Below are 20,534 nucleotides of genomic sequence, written 5' to 3' on the forward strand. Positions count from 1 at the left end.
AAAACAACATGAAAAAATAAAGGAGGATATAAAGTGAACAATACATAACTTTTGCTTTCAGGATCACTCAGCCCACAGAGCTTGACAAAAATGCTGCTTTACCCAAAAATACTCATTAAGCAATCAGTAAAAATTCACTGAAATTTGTGATGTGGAATTATGAAAGGAATAGTTGAACTGGGAGATCTCCATCTGAAGTTCTGCTCTGAAGCCAGTCTTCCACATCCATGATAAAGTGCTTTGACCAGTCAGTTATTGATTAGTCCTTGCAGATTTTGAGAAGTTCTATCCTGGACTTGGTCAAAGATATCAGAAAGCCCTTCTGATAGACTTACCATCAAATTCAACAGAGTGACTTCTTAATGTTCTGAGGGAATTAGATGGAGAAAATTTGTCAAAAACATTTTAGTGAGTATTACTGAAACAGTAAAATATTATTGAAAAAAGCATGATAAAGATACATGAAATGCTCATTTGGAAAATAAGGGCACAACATAAAATGTGTGCTGGAGGGTTTTTTTTTTGTTTCATGTTTAAATAACCCTGCGTAGGATAGAATATGCATATGAGGTGATGGTTTTAGATCTGCTTATAGAGTCTGAGCTTCTGTTCCAGGTACAAAATTTGAGAGGTTTACTTTGCCTTTCATTTCCTTCTCTCTCTCAGAAAACTGGGTGCTGTATTTGCAGTTATATAACTCAATTAGTTAACACTTAAAGCATACTTTGGCATCCTACATTAAAAAAATTCTCTGTATGAACTATTTTACAAAAATCTCAGTCTCAGGATAGACAAAACAGAGCTAACAGCCACCTTGTTCAAAGAGTTGTTCCCTTTATATGTCAGGTTTGAAACATTTTAGAGACATATAACAGAAAAAATGGCACCACAATTTCTGATTTGATGCTTTATGATAAAAACAAGTAAAAAAGAACAAGATCATTATTATTTTTATTATTACCAACATCATATGCAAGTGACTTGCCTTTCAGAGCTGATGATAATTAGATTTGTTTCATAAAGACATTTTCAATTTTAGACCGCTTTAATAATTATAGCAGCTAGAGATTAAAAAGATTTTAATCTCTGATTCATTCGCCTCCACGTTACCATTTCCCAGTTGAAAATTTATGTAGCACAAAGAATTGAAACTAACTGGAAAATACAGGTTTGATTAAAAAAAAAAAAAGGAAGTTCAAAGAGTTTGCAAATAGTATAGGTTGTGAGCTGATTTTTACCTCTTTTTGAGAGATCCAGATGTAGTCTTCATGACATAATCAGGATGTGTATATTTTCATACACCTTTACAGTTCAAGCATAGTTTAAATCAACAGGCTTACACAAAAATAGTTTGCCTAGTAAGAGTGAATTTTACTTTTTGTACACAACCGGTATTTGATTTTTTCCCAACCGAAGTCCTGAAAACTGGTTGTTAGCTATGTGGTGCTTGTGACTTCAAAACACAGCTGAATTTTACTTGTAGATGATTTGTTCTCAAACCAATTCAGAATATACACGAAAGAGTTACTTTTGAACACGGATATTAATTCCAATTTTAAGTAAACAATGTAGTCTGTGATAAAGAGCAAACCAATTTGTTTCAAAATAGTTAATGTGCCATGTAAAGGTATGTGTCAGAACTGTGGCATGCCCCAGAAACGTATTAACATCAAAAGCCTGGCAAATGCATTAAGACTGATCCGTTCCTATCCAGGAGTCTAAGAGAAAATGTGGCAGCTCAGATATGTGATAAGTTCACCTATTTACATGTACCTTTATTAGGCTTTCCATTGAGCTCACCAGCTCTTTGGACTCTACCAATGAATATGCATGATGTGGAGGTCCACTGTGAAGGGCCCATGGGCCATGATTTTGTCCAGGCTTGGCTAGGAATCTAGCACCTTTCAAGCTCTGTGTGCCCTATGATCTTCTAGGAGTCCTAATCCCAATGTCCTTTTTCCCTTTGAAGGTTGCGTTGCTGGACAAGTATTTTTCTGCATCTACTGACTGCCCACCAGCTATAACATGCTCTATTGCACATAATTCCAGAACCAAATTTAGAGGCAGCTAGTGTAGAATGAGTTTGTTGGATCTTCAGGACTTCCCTGATTAATTAAAAGTTGAGTTGTTTTGATGGATCTGTGAGGAGTTACACAGCACCAAAATGCTACACAGAATCATGAGGCCCACGGAAGTCTACTAAACTCACAAGCAAAGCTTTCTCACTTTTGAAGATGCTCTGTACTCATATAAACAATAAGTTTGCCACATTTGGGAGGAGTAGTATGGACTTCAAGCAACCTAAAATTTAATTTAACAATAACATAAGAGGATAATAAGCTTTGCTTGGAAAAAAAATTTAATGAATCTTACATATGAAAGATGATCTTTATAAATATTCTTTATAAGGTTCAAACACCTTAAATGAGGAACAAACCAAAAACCACAAAACCACGAGTTCCTCCCCTGAACTTGCATTTAGATTCAGGCTGACAATATTTGCCTTGAAAATATTATCTTACTATATTTTTTGTTGGGGGGTGAGGGGTGGGGGGGAGCTGTGCTGAGGCACATGTGGGAATTGCATAGCATGGTGGTACAAAATCTAAATTGGCTTACTGGCAATAAAGTAGAGCAAATAGGGTACTATAACAAAAGTGTATTTTCATATAACGTCAAACTTATTTTTTAATTTTATGACAGTCTGGGAAAGAAAGTCTTGCATGCAACAAGTTCCTTGTGAGGCATGGTACCAATATTTTCTAAGATGTAATTTGTTGGTAAAGCCTGTTACTTCCTTTGAGAAAGAATGAGTGATTTCTGCACACTTGCACTGCTTGTGCCCGAGCTTGATCACTGCGAATGTCCTTGCCTGTTTTTCTCGTCTATTCTGCGCCAGCTCAGGGTAATAACCTCGGCTGTTACCACCAATCTGGATTCATAGATGTGCAATTCCCTAACTCAGTGATGTGGATAATGTATTCATCCTACAACGCTGTATTTCACTTTCCGGACAGTGATGGTTGGAGTGGAATAGTTGCCACAAGTAAAAGTAATGAACCATTTAGCAGTTATACTGCAGTCTGTTGCAAAGTAGCTCTTGGTGTCTCCCTCTCTCCCTACCCATCTGTAGCAATAATCATGTAAGACAGTCTTTGAAATAGTGACACAACTGAGTGACTATACCCAGCATTAAAACCTAGTTAAAGTTACCATACCGTTTCTGACATTGACCTCATTAACACTGCTGTATCACATCTGATTCTTAAAGACAGAGTGCCTTTAGATAGCTATGTTTCTTTGGTGAGTACAAAATACAGGAGTGAAAATAACCCATTCTAATTGTGATGAGGAATACAATAACCCATCACCATAGCAAAGAGTATATTTTATTTGAAAAATACGAATAAAAGATTTTGTCCCTTTTGTTTATTAAAAGAAAATGTAACAATTTCTATCAGTAACACTTGCATAAGGAGGTATACTTTACATTACTCTCTTGTTAAAAAATATATATATTTTTGGAGACTTTGGAAAAATAAGGATGGCCCAATACTTGCAACACGCTCCTAATGTTCCTTAGAATGCACTGCGCCATTTATATGTACTGCAAGTACAAGGTCTTAGCACTTTATAGTCCACAAAGTAACCCTAGGCAACATAATTTCATATTCTTTCCTGCATTTAGAACATTTCCTTTGTTAACCTTTGTGTGAGTCTGTGAGCTTGGTTAGCTCCAGATTGGTCCAATATTTAGATTTTCTAAAGGATGGTTTTACAAAGCCTTAGAGCACAGAAATTTTGTAATTCGTTTTAAATACCAGTGAGAATATTTTCATATAGACATTTTCTTGCAGTATTCACAACTTAAACAACTGCATCAACTAGAATTCAAAACCAAAAATGTTTACAATTATTTTGGTGTTCTAAGAAGAATGCAAAAAATAAAGTGCATAATAGGGTGAAATTACTTTCAACTTGTACAGTCTTCTATGTGTATGAATAAATGGTGACACTGATAAACAAATTGTCTTCAGTGTATAAATTTTAACCTAACACCAGTTGAATTCAAGCTCTTCCTTGTCTTTAAAGTGTATTAAATCACATTTTTGACTGTTTTTAGGTTGACAATATATTTTTACATTTTAAAATACTTATACAGGCTGTTTTCTCAGATGATGTGGCAAGATTACAGCATACTGAGTGCCCTCACCATTACAAGAAAGAAAGTATTTTTTGAAGGAAAGCAACTAATTAATTTGGTGTAAATGTACTATTAGTTGAATTGCTGTTGCAGAAATAAAATTGTAAATTGGAAAGGCCTTAAGCACCCTTTGTACGTGCCATTTAACTTTACTCAACACCTTTCAGTTTAAGTAAAACTGGCCGGTTTTGGGGTTTAGTTGTTAAGCGGCAACAGGATTACTATTTAGGCTAATACGAAAATATTTGAGATTATGAGTACACAAAAGGTCCATGAAAGCTTTACACAAAGTCTATACAATCAGACTTAACCATAGACTAGGAAAGAGCTTCCCACAGTACTTTCACTGAATGTATACTTTGTTTAAATCAGCACTGCTACAAAATGATTGTGCCCTCCATGGCATACAGTGTTAATTTTCTTCCAGTTTAATCAATGTTAATATAGAAATTCACAAATATAGATTAAATTTGTTTCTAGGACACAAAGGACTAAAGGAAAAATTTGTGGGATCAGGAGAAGAAATTTGTAAACCTGTTCTTTCTGCATTGTGAGGCCTTTTTCTGTGGCCCTGAAGATTTAATATTCTGCTATTTGTCATGCAAACAACACGGCACTGTGATGTGTATTTGAGGAAGAAACAGTAAGCATAGCAAGCATGCAGATGTATCATGATAGAAAAGCACATTTGGTAATCACTGTGGATAGGACATACCAAACAGGACACACCACAGCATTACTGAAGCAGCATCTCAAAAACCCTGCAGAGTTTTAAAGGATTCCGAATTCCTGGGGCTGTGGGTACAGGGCGCGTGCTGTACAGCAGCCAAAAGAGCACCAGGAATAGTGAAAAGGGCGTTCTTATTTCTCTGAGACATGACCTCCTTCTCTCATTAACTTAAATAGAACACGAGCCTACGGAGTGATTATTTGCTTATGTCACTGTGCTTCTGTTGGCTTTGGCATCTTGGCCTGAATGTTCTATGATGCAAATAAAAAGAAAACAATAGTGGAAACACTGCTTAAAGCACAAAATACAACTGATTTTCCCTGCTTCGGTGTCGATCCAGAGGAAACAGACATAAGGATAACTACTACCTGGCTCTCAAAACTAGAATACAACAATGAATGCAGTTTTCACGCAGATGTGGTACAAATTATTACGGCCCATGGTACTACTAATGCTGAAAGATTTTCTTCTTAACACTCTACTTACACAATATAAACATTTAGATGCTGGCATAAAGCTAGTGTGATCTAAATCAAAAGAAAATTTATCGTCATAAAATCCTGCACTACTAGTTGCTTCATTTGGGACAAAACTGAAACATATCCTAACTCTACTTCTAAAAAAGACAATACATAAACCATTCTCAGCCTACATTTAACTCTTACTGCATTAAAGCATTTGTTTAACTTTACTCTACAATGACAATCTGTCCTTAAATGCATTTCTAGAAGATTCTGAATTTGGTAAAATTTTTTTTAAAAAAGTGAACACAGATTATGAAATGACTTTCAAATCATCAGCAGAACATTTTAGGGTTTGGGGTTTTTTCCCCTCTAAATTGCCTTGTGGGTTCAGATGTTGACAGGAAAAGAAACACTACAATTTTCAAGTTGCAAACAAAACAGCGTAGTATAAACCATTTCTGAAACTACAGTGTAACAAATACTTTTTACAGTTTTAAAAGTTTCTTATAAAACTACTTGCTATTTTTTCCAGAAGGCTGTTTAAACCAAAAGCAGTCAACAACATCTCAGGAAGGAGTTCTTTAAAAAAAACCCCACAACTCAAAGTAGAACTGATCGGAAGTTTCAGCCATGTCTAGGACCTACCCAGTCATAGAGTAAAGAAGGAAAGGCTTAATAATCTGGCTCACCCGAGTGGCGCGCAGTAGGTCAGCAGTAAATACAGACCCTGCTTGGAGGAGCAAAAGGTACTCCCTTCTCTACTGAGATGAAGGTAAGTGGCATCTAAAATGCGTAGGGAGGAATCTAGTGGAGTATACAGATCTGTATCACTCCCCATGCTAGCCCAGAGAGTAAAAAAACAGTACACAGCTTCTGCTCTGGACAGTTTCCCTTTCAAATGCATATTGCAAGAAGCCCACTTCCCTAAGTGGAGCTATAGTTTTCTTAGAAGCAGAAGTCAGTAATAGATGGCGAGCCTTATAGGTCATAATCTTTTATGGGATATTAAGAGCTCCTGGTCCTCTCATGTTATTATCACAAGAAAGATAAACAAAAAGTTAAAGTTTCAGACAAAGCAAAGGAAAACACAGGAATCTGCTAGATTACGTGTTAAGCAGCCTGTTATGTTAAGGACAACTGCCAAGCAGTTCCGCAATGCTAAATAGTTACTAACATAAGAAATCAATTTATTTAATCCATAGGAACGACAATAATGGTACATTTTAATTTTTTCTTTCTCCAGTGACTTGAAAGGTTCCTGTTCCCATGATGTTTGAAATAGGGAGAGAGAAGCTTGCTCTGCTTAGATGGAAATTACTTTAAGAGAAATTAAATATCAGAAGATTGAACCAAAAAGAAAAAAACATCATTGTCCTACTCTCTTTGTTTCAATTTTCTCTATTCCAGTGTCTTACCAGCACCTCTGGTTTGTTTTTAGTCACACATAGAAACAAAGAGGCATTTTGATTAAGAACTCTGTGTTGTAAACTGACTGTTGTAGCTCCTGGATTCAGACCAGCAAAAGACTTGAAAAGCTTCATCTGCTGACATAAGTGAAGCACAGTGAACCAAACAACTGCATAGTTTAATGGTGCTGCCATTGTTGTTTTTATTGAAAGAACCTATGCTTCATCTGCTTTACTGCATAAAGAGTACTTTGGACCCATTCCATTTAAATGAATGATGTTCCTGTGAGAAGACAAAAAGAAAAAGCACAATACTGAAAACAACAATTCCTCTAGCACACAGTAACGGAGCAGGTCTGGGGTTACAGGCTAAAGCCATAACCCCATAATGTTAGTTTGGGCTAACAGCTAATGATGCCCTCCCTCTGTTAGCTAGTTATGGATGGAAAGATTATGCAGGACATAATGAAATGACATCATCTCAATGCAACCTGCTAATTCAATAAGATTAAATCATCAAAGGACCATTTATTTAAGAGGACAGGTGTGGCTTATCCCTTCTGTAAAGGAAACAGACTGTTAGCACTTCTCAGGCTGATAGTAAACCCCATTGGCTACCTCACATTGGGATCACAAGACCTAGAGCACAGCTAAGAAATGCAACATCACAACCACCTGCAAGAGGTTTGCTCCTCCATTAGCTATCTTCCTAAACAGGCATGACCATAAACTTACTGTAGCTTGGGGATATTAAGCATATTGCAATAAAAATGTCATTGCTTGGCTTTACTTTAGGTATTGTTACAGATACGGTACCACGGACTTTATTGAGCAATTAAAAAATATACACAAGGGACAATAGCTTCTTTTTTCTGTATTTTTCAAAATTTGACCTTCTTCCAATTGGAGAACCCAGTTTCAAATATGAAAAGGGCACTTGTTCTACAGTAACTGCATACAACTTGCTCAGTTCCAAGTACTGTATTAATTTTTTGTTACTGTTGCTGTTATATCTTCAGTCGCTGAGGAGCTTCTCTGTTCTGGGAATTACAACTAAGTTGTTCTTTCTGATTCTATTTCCCCATAGAGTTCAGCTAGCTTCTTGAACTCAGGTCCCCAGTCTCCAAGATAATTATAATCCTGGTCAGAGTGTGTTGTGGCTGAATCCAGAGAACTGATAGATCCAGTTTCTGATCTATGACCCTCATAGGCGTATGTCTGTAGGGAGTCATACGGGGGCACGCTGGGGTCCAGATCAGCCTCTGCCAGTCTCTGTTTAATGAACTCCTGAACATCTATACTGTCAAGGCTTGAGGAGGGATGGTGCCTCGGCACAGGCTTCACTTCAGGACGAACATCCCTCCGGTATTTTAGCTCCTCAGCAGCTGATGGATTCCGCAGTGCTGTGATGTCAAATGCTTCTGTGTCTTCTTCTCCACCGCCCTCGTCATCATATGTCACAACATTTTCCCGGACATCTTCTTCTGAAATGATCAAGGGCTCCTTTTTGCTACGTCTTAGAGTGATGAAAAGGACCACAATTGCTAAAGAGAAAACTGCAGATATTAGATTAGGTTTAAAGTTTACATCTGAAATAAGTTCTTATATGCTACAGAAATAGCAGATACTAAGTCGTAAATACAGATGTGTAATATTTTCAGGCTAATACTGGTATTCAGGATCATTGCGTCAGGCACGTGTCTGTAACAAAGGGTCACCAAACCTGTCGCATCTGGAAAAGAGCATACTTCTATTCCTAAGTGAGCAATGCCTTTGTTGTGTAATGTGCTACCCGAAGATAGACTGCTGTATGCTTGGAAAGCACCCATGAAGTCCATACAGCTGTGTTTTGACATAGCAACATGCCAAAGTGCAGCAGGCTGAGACCACAAAATTAAGGGGAAAATTAATAATACTGTACTGAAACTAATACAGCCTCATCTTCCGAAGGGCCAGTAAAGAGCATTCTTCTACTGTATATTTTCTTTGTGGTGATTGCTAAGGTTTTTTTAGCCAATAATCAAATCTGCTAGTTAGATTATCAGGGATCTCATAAAGGAGATAAAAGGGTATAACATACTTTCAGCTAAATAAGAAATGAGAAACTAAGGCTGACATTTTTCAGGAGTATTTTTAAGGGCTTTCAGTGCTTCATTAAACCCAATATTTAGCATATATACTGAAATAAAATGTAAAAGGTTTATTTTTTCTCTTATGAATATTCAGTCTTGGATGACAAAAATGTAAGATTACAGACTAAATGTATTACTATACATTTTAAAACAGCTCTCTGACAAGGTAGTTCTGAAGTAACCAGTGAGAAAAGTAGTCTTTAGAAAATGTAGAGCCTTTGGGGAGAAAAAAATCCTCAAAATCTCCTACATGGGTCACAGTGCAATTGTCATTATTTCTTGCTGTCTCTTCAGGAACGCAGAAAGGCACATGAGTAGTACAGAGATACGCACCCTGCAAACTGTGCCTCTGCCAGGAAAAAACAAAAAGAACATTACCTAGTGGGTAACATTCAAATTTGTCTGCGGGGAAAAAAAAAAAAAAGAATAGGTAAAGAGAAAATGCACTTTCAAAGGCATTTATGTAATGGACTCATCTTATAGTCTCGTATGTCCCTTGCCCCTGTGGGTTATGTTGTGCATTGCTATCAGCTTATCCCACAAAGGTAATTAAGAAATGGCTTTTGTACAGTGCTAATGGTGCTTCTTACAGCGTAATGCATTTCAAAAAGCTGTCCTCATCTCTCTCCTATCATTTTCCACACTGTTGTAGACATGGACTTAGAGTCAGTGGCTGTTTTAAATCTTTCCAAATTGCACAAAAAATGATCTGCAGTCCTAATTACTTGATAACCTCTGAAAAATAATTTCTAGTGGATTCCAGATATTCATGAATGTACTTTAAAGGCATTTTTCCCTATTAATTTTAGCTAAACCTTTCCCCCCTCATCACAGTTATGTGTTTCTGATTACCTCCTAGTACCAGGCAGTCTTTGGTTCAAAACAACACCACATTAAAACTTTCTGCCCTGTCACATTCAGAGAAACAGTGGAAGGACAGCATTACTTAAAATTGAAAATGGCTTACCAAGAAGAATGACGACACAGAGCAGGATTGCAATTAAAGCTCCTGTGCTCAAGCCAGCCGAGGAGAGGAAAGCTTCAGCATGGCACGTTCTCACTCGTCCATCTCTCTCACACGCACAGACCCTAATTGTGAGAGTACTGCTGCTGCTGAGAGGGGGCACTCCACCATCAGAAATCAAAACCGGGAGGTAATAGATATCTTGAGTGGTTCGACTGTATCTCCTTCGTCTTGCCAGGATACTGGCTGTGTTATCTACAATATCAGAACCACAATATCACTTTAATGAAGCAAAAAATTTAAAATGTTGTTAACTGTTTGTTTCCCATCGAACAGAAGCACAGGGCATCTTAATACTAGGCAGTCCTAGAAAATGCACAATCTAGAATTACAATTTGACAAGAAGCATTTGTGGCCAATGGAGGAAAACGAGGAGACAGAGGAAAGGAATTAGCATTACATAAATAAGATTATTGAGGCTCACGTACCTGTCTTAGAGCCTAAATGAACTTTGACAACCATTTTGAGCCCAGTTTGCAAGTGTTTTAATCCCATTTTATGCTGTTTGTGGTATATGGACACTTGTAAATGTGAATACCTGGAATTCTGAGAATGTCTGTTGTGGAATCCATCCACAACATAAAATCCTCTTGGCTCTCAGAAGAATGCTAAAAGGTCTTTAGTAAAAGTTAAAAGAAGACTATTAGGTTTTATTGTTTGTGCTAGGTTTTATAGATCAAGAGAGCTTTCAGAAGACAACTGAAAGGACAGTGGCCAAAGACTCATCCTCGGGGGAGGTCAAGAGTGGGGAAGGGGAAGGTCAAGAGGGGGAAGGGGGAGATATTAAACATTCTAAACTGGTAGATGTTAAAGATAAGTAAGGAAAGGGAGTTGTGATGTAAGACTATGTCACTGTTATGTTACCTACAGGTCCATCTGGGATATATCACAGTCAATGAGAACACTAATGCTTACTACACACACATTGCAAGAGCATTTATAGCAGCTTGCCACCCATATCCCTTTAAGTTTAAGAAATTAAGGGGCTTAGAAAGAGTGCAGGGAAAGAAATGCTACAGGAATACACAGTTAAATCTTTTTTCATACGTGTAAAACTTAATTTCAGTTTGTTGCCACTAGTTTAAAAGTACAGGCCCCTGAATAAGAGCCCGCAGATAAACTGAACAAAATTGGAGACAGTGAGAAATCAGAGACATGAGCAGTTGTGGAGAGAGAGAGATGGGGACTGAGAAATGGTAAGAGAGATTGGAAGAGCTCTCTTCTCATGCTGCTTATCCATGATTAACAGTCACCTAGTTTTCAAAATGCAGGGATGTGGTTTTGGAGTTTTTTAACAAAAAGCATAGGGGTGATAAGTGTAAAAATACATCTGCTGGGTTTCTCTTCCTATTACAAACAAACCAGAAAAATTCTTTTTTCTTACCACTGTAGCTACAGCATTAAATAGGTTTGTCCATGGAAAAATTGTCTGTGACCCGGTGAAAACCTAGTGCAACAATACAGCTAGTCTGGCATATTTTAGGTCATAGGACTGACTACTTTCCACATTCATATTTGAATGGAGGAGTTCAGGTTTTGTTCAAACTGGATACAAACTGTTTACCAGGTGACTACTCTTCATGTCACATCTTCTATCAAGCTCTGTGCCAAATCTTAAAACATTCTTTTAAAATCTCTCAACATTTTGCTTTTGCATATCACCTGGCAGTGATACTGAGAAAAACTGGTAGTATAACCCCACATCAGCATAACATCATAGCATAATATATTTTGTAACAGATTTCACACAAGAAATATATATGAGGTGGGAAGTAATACCCTTGCAGCTGAGCTAAGAGCCGAGCATCAGGTTCCACTGCATTGAAGTTCATTATCTTTCCTTCTCCACCCCCCCTACTTATCTTCTTGGAAATCTCCAGCATGGTGAGTTCATTATAAACTCATTAAATTTTGTTCTTGTATGCAGTGGGTGAAAAATCTTATATTTTTATTTATTTATTTATTTGCAGTAGTCCTTGAAGTCCTCCTCTGCTTGTTCATGTCAAGGTGTATTTTTGATGGCTGAATCCCAAGATTCATGCCAACTTCTTCCTTAGAGGCATGACACCAGCCACTTATAATGCCATTTATATTCATTCCATTTACAGAACCCTACTGAAACCAGAATGAGATGAAGAGATAATTCCTTCAAATGAAAAAATCTGACACACAAGATGATCACCACATTGTGGAAATAATATTTTCACAGAGGTTGTAAAGTACCTATGGTAAAGCATACTATTTTCCTTACAAAGTAGCCAGGTACTACACACATACCCCCACCCAGAATAAAGGAGTGTTCTCGATAATGTGCAGAAGAACCCCAATTCAGAGGTGATTAAAAGATGCACAGTAAATCAGTATTTTCTTTTGATACAGGGTTGTGGAAACTATTCTGATTTACCTATAGCACATGACATGCAGATATATTTCTTTCATTTCTGTAAAAACTCTGCTAAACTTTAGATATTCTCCATATTGCTAATCTGGGCTTGTGAAACCTTAAAAAAAAATACTGTGGTATTCTCAGTAATGCTGATTTTCTTCAGTATCTTATTGTTAAGAAATAAATGATTTCCACATTATTCTGCAACTAGACTAGGGGGTAAAGTATTCCGTGTTGTAACTGAGTCAATTGATTGAAGAAATCAAGCTTGGTATCACTGAAATTTGGACTGAATTTATTGTATAAAGAAAACTCTCCCCTAAAGCAGAGTGAGCCTTAAGGCCATAATTACAGATTGCGCCCACCCATGGAGGTTTTATTAGGCTCTGCCACTCTAATTTTTTTTGTTTTCTAAGAAATACGGAAAAATCCCAAGTGTAATTTTACAAATTTAGACCAGCTTGTTCTCTGATACATGTATGGTCTTCTACTTTGTAATCTGTGTTCCATAAGATTATTTTCTTGTTTTAGGAGAATTTTAAAATAGATTACCGGGATTGTTCATGTACTGCATTTAATTCAAACACATAGATTGCCTGCACATCTCTTAATTTTTCAACACATATATTGGAATAATCAAGGGGTAAAGTAAGCAACTGTGTTACCTTTCTGCTACATAATGCTGCATAAAAAGCTTTGCTTGCTTTTTTAAAAGTAATATCTCACTCATTTGCCGCTCCATATTTTTTTTATGCTAGACTGTCAGTTCCAACTTCCCTAATGCTGCTGGAGGACACAGATAAAATCTTCAGTGGTTCAAAGAGAGAAACCACCATAGAATACAAAATGACCTTCAGCTGGTCTGCCTGTCAGCTGCCAAAGCAGTGGCAGATTGAGCTCTAGATACAGCCCAAGAGCAGAAAAAATATCTGTGATTAGTACGAAATTTCAAACAGATACATATTTTACATAGAAAGAAGCTCCTTTCTAACAATTTCTCTTTTTATCTCCTGCAGTTGCAGGTTGTTAAACAAAACAAGGCTGGGGAGTGAATATGATCACTGGAACATCTGACTGTTCACACCGGTAAATTTTAGCACTCTCCCTGGTATTTTGTCCAACTAGGACTCTCTCACGTAACATCGAATGACAGTCAGAGTTAACAACATACACCAGGGACTGTTCCCAGCTGGCAGTATGGACAAGACTGCACCAGGTTTGTCTCCTCCCACTTTACACAGGGCTTCAACATTATTCCAACAGCCTGTGGATCATTAAGCATCCCTAAACAGCCTCACGCTATACACTCCGCAGCACATCATAACTTCATTTCGTGACATGGTAACACTGCTCTGCTGGGCTGCTATACAACCTTCACATTATTGCATAAACTCAGAAGAGAAAAAAAAACAACCCATGTAATAATTAAATCTGAGCTCCATGGGGTACTACACTGGGTCCAGAAGAGGTACAAGACTAAGTGGTATGTAATGTGCATAGTCAGCCTGTGTTATTAAGCTTCATTGCAAGACAACAGTCATAGTCCTGTTTTTCTTTGTGGGACGTTGCTCTATTTTTTTTTTTTCCCCTCAGCACCAATACTGCCACAATAAACTAATGTCTGAGTGGCCAGCCAGAAATCCACTGAAGACAGTAGAGAAGTGTAACACTCTTATATGCACTTTATAGTGCATGTGCTTACCATCAGAAAGTGAAAGCAGTTTCAAAGAAGTTCCAGTTCTAAGAAGAATTACATTTCAAGTTACAACAAATGAGAAGATGACAATCACACAACAAAGTTATCCAGAAATAACACCTTAAAAACCTAAGGATATGTTCAAGGACTCGGCATGAAATGTAATTCCCTGTTGGTGATAAGTGACACCATATTCATTAGCTAAGCATTAATATTAATATATGTCATGTCTCTCTTCCCAAAGGAAAAATTCTCAGATCTTATACTGCTTAATCCAAAAGGTGACAGCAAGTGTGATTACCAATAATAAGAAGTGCCTTTCCTTTCTGCTTAATACTCTACTTCATTTGTGTTATGGTGTCTACAAGCCCAAAACACTTCAGTTCAGCTACCTTCTCCATGTAAGTAATAAGATCCTGCAAAATTGTCTCCATGTGAATCTTCCTTGGCCTATAGCCAAAGAAGGCCCAGTGTTCAAATTTGAGCAGGAAAGCATAACCACCTCCTTCTATCCTCTGGCATAAATCTTAAAAAGAGTGAATGATCCAGTATCACTGCACAGCTACAGAAGCAGCGATGAAAATGCAGGCTGGAAAGGAAAGTATCAGAGACCAAATATAATGAAGAAAAACTGAGGATTCCTGGGCAGGAATCTAGCAGTAATGAAAGGATTTAAGTATTGGCAAAGATGTAAATGAAAGAGCATCAAGATGTGAGCATGTATGCTATCATGAAAACTGTGGACAGACGGGGGGGGAGATTGTAAGGACAGTAAATAAAACTGTAAGAAAAGTAAAAAGAAAAGACCAAACTGACAGAATGGACAAACTGGACAATTCAAATGTTACAGTGAAAACATTTGAAAAAAACTATAATTAAACCATGCTTGGCTGGGCTGGAAGTCCCTGCCAACAAGTAACTGACATTTTTATACTGCACAAGATAAATAGAAATTGAAAATATAGTTTTCCTTTTAATGTTGTATTTGTTCTTTCAATATTTAATTGTTTTGCTTGTAGCATTAACATCATAGAATTAAATATTAGTGTAAGACACCAATTTAAGGAAAAGAAGGAGCCAGAATAAAATTTTTATTTCAAAATTTGCCATGGTGAATTTATGTTATTTGTATTCTTTTGAGTAATAATTAGATTTCTGTAGAAACGGATGTTTCTGAGCTCAAGACCAGTGCATCCCCAGGAGGAAGATGTCAGGCAGAGGAGCCAGGAGACCCGCATGGATGAGAAAAACGCTTCTAGAGAAACTCAAATGGAAGAGGGAGGTTCAAAGTATGTGGAAAAAGGGACTGGTCACTTGGGAGGAATATAGGAATGTTGTCAGGGTATGCAGAGATGTGACCAGGAAGGCCAAGGCCCACTTGGAATTAAATCTGGCAAAGCATGTCAAAGATAACAAGAAGGGCCTCTTTAAATACATCAGCAGTAAAAGCAAGACTGGGGACACAGCAGGCCCACTGTTGAACAAGGAAGGGGCCCTGGTAACACAGAATGCAGAGGAGGCGAATGTACTGAATGCCTTCTTTGCTTCCATCTTTACTGCTAAGGCTGGCCCTCAGGCATCTCAGCCTCCAGAGAAGAGAGGACAAATCTGGAGAAAGGAAGACTTACCATCGGTTGAGAATAACTGGGTCAGAGATCACCTAGGCAATCTGGATCCTCGCAAATCTGTGGGCCCCAATGGGATGCACCCGTGAGTGCTGAGGGAGCTGGCGGATGATCTTGCTGAGCCACTCTCCATCATCTTTGAAAGGTCGCAGAGGACACGAGAGGTGCCTGAGGACTGGAGGAAACCAAATGTCACTCCAATCTTCAAAAAGGGCAAGAAGGAGGACCTGGGGAACTATAGGCCAGTCAGCCTCACCTCCATCCCCCGAAAGGTGATGCAGCAGTTCATCCTGGAGGTCATCTCCAGGCATGTGGAGGACAAGAACATTATCAGAAACAGTCAACATGGATTCACCAAGGGAAGATAAACTTGACCAACCTGATAGCCTTCTGTGATGGCATGACTGGCTGGGTGGATGAAGGGAGAGCAGTGGATGTTGTCTGTCTTGACTTCAGTAAGGCATTTGACACTGTCTCCCATAGCATCCTCACAGGCAACCTAAGGAAGTGTGGGTTGGAAGAGCTGACAGTGAGGTGGATTGAGAACTGGCTCAACAACAGAGCTCAGAGGGTCGTGATCAACGGGGCAGAGTCTGGATGGGAGGCCTGTTACTAGTGGTGTTCCCCAGGGGTCTGTGCTGGGTCCAGTCCTGTTCAACATATTCATCAATGACCTGGACGAAGGGATAGAGTGTAACCTCAGCAAGTTTGCTGATGATACCAAGCTGGGAGGAGTGGCTGATACACCAGAAGGCTGTGCTGCCATTCAGCGAGACCTGGACAGGCCGGAGAGCTGGGCCGAGGGGAACCTGATGAAATCCAACAAGAGCAAGTGCAAGGTCCTGCACCTGGGGAAGAACAATCCCATGTACTAGTACAGGTTGGGGGTTGACATGCTGAAAAGCAGCTCTGTTGAGAAGGACCTGGGGGTGCTGGTGGTCAACAAGTTGATCACGAGCCAGCAACGTGCCCTTGTGGCCAAGAAGGCCAATGGTATCCTGGGCTGCATTAAAAGGAGTGTCGCCAGCAAGTGAAGAGAGGTTATCCTCCCCCTCTACTCTGCCCTAGTGAGGCCACATCTGGAGAACTGTGTCCAGTTTTGGGCTCCCAAGTTCAAGAAGGACATGGAACTGCTTGAGTAAGTCCAGCGGAGAGCTACCAAGATGATCAGGGGGCTGGAGCATCTCCTTTATGAGGAAAGGCTGAGAGACTGGGGTTTGTTCAGCCTGGAGAAGAGAAGACTAAGGGGGGGATTTCATCAATACCTATAAATATGTGAAGGGTGGGTGTCAAGAGGATGGGACTAGGCTCTTTTCAATAGTTCCCAATGACAGGACAAGGGGCAATGGGCACAAGTTGGAACATGGGAAGTTCCATCTGAATAGAAGAAAAAGCTTCTTTCCTGTGAGGGTGCCAGAGCAGGGGCACAGGCTGCCCAGGGAGGCTGTGGAGTCTCCTTCCCTGGAGACATTCAAAACCCACCTGGATGCATTCCTGTGCCCCCTGCTCTAGATGTCCCTGCTCAAGCAGGCGGCTTGGACAAGATGATTTCCAGAGGTCCCTTCCAACCCCTAGCATTCTGTGAATCTGTGATTCTGTTACAAGACACATACCCAAGAGATTCTGTAACAACATACACAATTCTAAGTATTCTCAGAAAACAACGTAAAGCTTTTCCTTCAATGCAAATTCACAAGTTTGAACACAAATGAAATATATGATTGTAATCTTTTTGTCACCGTCATGGAAATTTTCTGCTCCCAAGATCATCAGAGTTGTTACTCTCAGTATTACAGAGAGTTATACATAGTAAATCTTCGTATATGTCTGTATGTACACATAAATAAAATACTGGAAAATAACGCAGCTCTCACATACTATTCTTTCTCATTAAATCTTTTAGAATATTTTAAAAATTAGATCTCACATTTTTACAGAGAGGGAAACTGTCTAAGAACTGGGTTTTTTAAGGTCACTGAGAATCAAGGGTTGTGGAAAACAACCAAAGCTAATGACATTGGCACAATACTCATGTTCTAGTCAGAGCTCTGTTCTTGAGGGCAATCGTATGTAAAGGTATGCCAGCAAAACGAACAGATAACAAAAGCTTAGCCAAACATCAGTACCACGTGGATCCTGACAGCTATTCTGATGAAAGCTTCTTGTTTCAATTGTTTATGTTCCCTATCAAAAACTATTTGAGGACCCACTGAGAGGGGAACTAGAAAGGCAGTAACTTTTAAGAGAAGGTTCTTAACATGAAACAAAAAAATCCCATGAACTGTAAAAGCTAAAGGCAGTATGAAGACAGATGCTGATGACCTAGGAAAAGGTTTACTGAGGAAAAAAAAAAGTTGTATCAGCTAAGTTAGTTTGAAAGGGAAGAGGAGAGATCATGGACTGAGAAATTCCTTTGATGCCTGAAAACAGATACAGCAGATACGGAAGACAAGTAGTGTATAGGATGGCTGCAATAGCACTAGAATGATGAGAACTACAGATCTGATCCTTTTAGGCTTGGAAGGAAAGACCTCTTTATCTCAATAGATTTAAACTGTGAACTTCACCCCTGAGAAGCATGATAACCAGGACTCGCCAGAGATGAAAGGTCTGGCTGCTAAGGGAAATTAACAACTCCAACACAAGGAAAGAAAGATTTATCTGATTACTTGTGGTGCACATTTCCCCATTTCGTGATCTAAACTTTCTCACATTTGGGCTATGCTTTGCAAACATGGCAATTAGAACTTCAGATTCATCTCAAGTGGGTTTGAGGTTACACATCGGAAAATCTGCATGGCTCCAATGCAGCAGCTCTTCACAGTCTGAAGATGTGGTAGTTTATTAAGCTAGACTTCACACTGTATACATGGCTCTTATTATATTCCTCTTTCCACCATCTCTGCCTTTTTCCACTGAGCTTCTAAAATAACAAAAGCAAGGAGGGCACAGGAAAATCAAGGAAGTGGAGATACAATGATAACACCATGAAAGGTTATTACTGGAGCACTTTGGAGGATACTCACTTATTATTCACAGTTTGAGAATTCTTTGACACACTGTACGTTACAGGCAGGCACAAGAGATATTGAACTAAAAAAATAGAGTAAAAACCTGTTTATATCTCAAGGCATGTTTTAATTTTCAACTCTGCTTGTATCAGCCATTCAACTTCCATAAATTTTCTGAGACGTCATAACTAATTAAAACTAAAACAAAATACATTGGAATGTTTTGCATTTTTTATATTTCTAAAGTTAGAGCAGTTAATTTGTTTATGGGGACTATACTGATAGGCATTTTTGATGCTGATAACTCTTGTAAATTCTTTTTCTTTTTGTTTTGGTGCTGGTTTCAAAGCTATTGCCAATGAGCTTCCTTTCTAGTCCACTGGGTAGCAAAATGGAAAACAACATCGCAGAGTTTTTGGGCCTGAAACATAGTTATTTGCTTATGGGTTGGTTTGTGAAACACCACCAGCAGCATTGAAAACACAAAGAACCTGTACACTAAGCACTCTTACCTACCTGATCAACTATAGATCCAATTTTTTAAAATCAAAAACAGACCAAAGAAGTTCACAGGCCTGTGAAGATAAATGTCTCCCTCTGTGGTAGCTAGTCCTGGTTTTCTGACCTTTGTGCTCATGGTAGAATTCCTTTTTTACTTTCATAAATTGATCCTGTGATAACACCTGCTCGGGCATTCAACCTGTTTACTGTAACAGCACTTCTATGGAATGTGCTTACAGTCACCATGTATGATGCTCACTTTGCACTTTCTCAGATATAATTTCTCCAAGTTACAACTTCTCTTCTTTACAGGATGATATTTCATGGAAGGGCAGTAGTAACTTGCAATACTACATAGCCGGAGTGAGCATGCCACTTTGGTGCAAATGAAAGCAAGAACTATGTAGCTGTTTCCTGCTTACGTTGGGTTGCAAAGTGGGGGTTTCAACGTGACCTCTTCTACTGCCACTTCGGACAATCTAGAGCAACTAAGACATAGCCTGGTATCTGGCCTGCTTATTTGCAACTTTAAAGCCATGAAGTCTGTTCACTGGTCTGCCACAGACTTCATGTGCAATATGGTTGGAGATAATAATTTTGCACATATCAGGGAAAAGAGATAAACAGAAACTTCTGCAAGGGAATTCATGCTGGGATGGGGTGAATTACTCTCTGGAAGTTGCTTACTTCCTAAATAACAGCAATGCCAAGTAAAACTGTTCTTTTTTTTTTTTTTTTTAAACTTATTTTTGATCTGTAACACAGGAAAAATGTTAGTTTGCACCACAGGCATGGGTGGATGAACACATTACAAATTTCATCTTATACAGATACCATTGAACTCAATGTGCTCCAGATTTTATAGAAAAGCAGGACTCTAGTTCTGTAGGTATTGAAGTATCTTGTGGCATAACATTAAGAAAAAGGAATCTCCAAAGGGGTAGTATCAGAAAAATGGCATACCTTTGTTCCAACTCCAGAATATTCTCCATCACTGGGCAATTTTTCAAAAGGCCAGATCTTTGAGAAAAGTGGGCAGAGGGGAAAAACAAAACTGCAAATATTTTTGTGAAATGCAACCTTTGTCCTGAAGAAATAAAAGGAGAGGAGAACAAATGCTAAGCATTCTCTAGGGAGTTGTTCTTCCTTGGAAGTAAGGTAAACTTTGTCTACTTTCAGAAGTAGAGCAGTCTCTGGCAGTCTCAATTTATTAAGGTAAGAGAATGTACAAATCTTATTGGCGGTGTTCTGTGAATGTCCAGAGTCTCTGTACAAACCCTTATTCTCCAGGAAATTTACAATACCCATTGGAGCATCCATGGTAGACTGTATATCTTGTGAAAAAAATCCACTGG

General features: G+C 38.6%; 1 protein-coding gene across 1 annotated transcript in view; it reads right to left on the reverse strand.

Annotated features, from left to right (window-relative positions):
• Positions 1 to 2,580: 2,580 nt before the first annotated feature.
• The window catches only part of CDH18 (cadherin 18), a 206,140-nt gene continuing 188,186 nt past the window's right edge, over positions 2,581 to 20,534 (reverse strand). The window contains exons 11-12 of the mRNA XM_064443422.1: positions 9,904 to 10,155; positions 2,581 to 8,348 (exon numbers count right to left, since the gene is read on the reverse strand). Of these exons, the coding sequence (XP_064299492.1) occupies positions 7,858 to 8,348; positions 9,904 to 10,155 (743 nt within the window). The 3' untranslated portion in view covers positions 2,581 to 7,857. The remainder of the gene's footprint in view (positions 8,349 to 9,903; positions 10,156 to 20,534) is intronic.

Source organism: Phalacrocorax carbo, chromosome 2 (genome assembly GCF_963921805.1).
Source record: "Phalacrocorax carbo chromosome 2, bPhaCar2.1, whole genome shotgun sequence".
In the NCBI taxonomy this organism is placed as follows: Eukaryota; Metazoa; Chordata; class Aves; order Suliformes; family Phalacrocoracidae; genus Phalacrocorax; species Phalacrocorax carbo.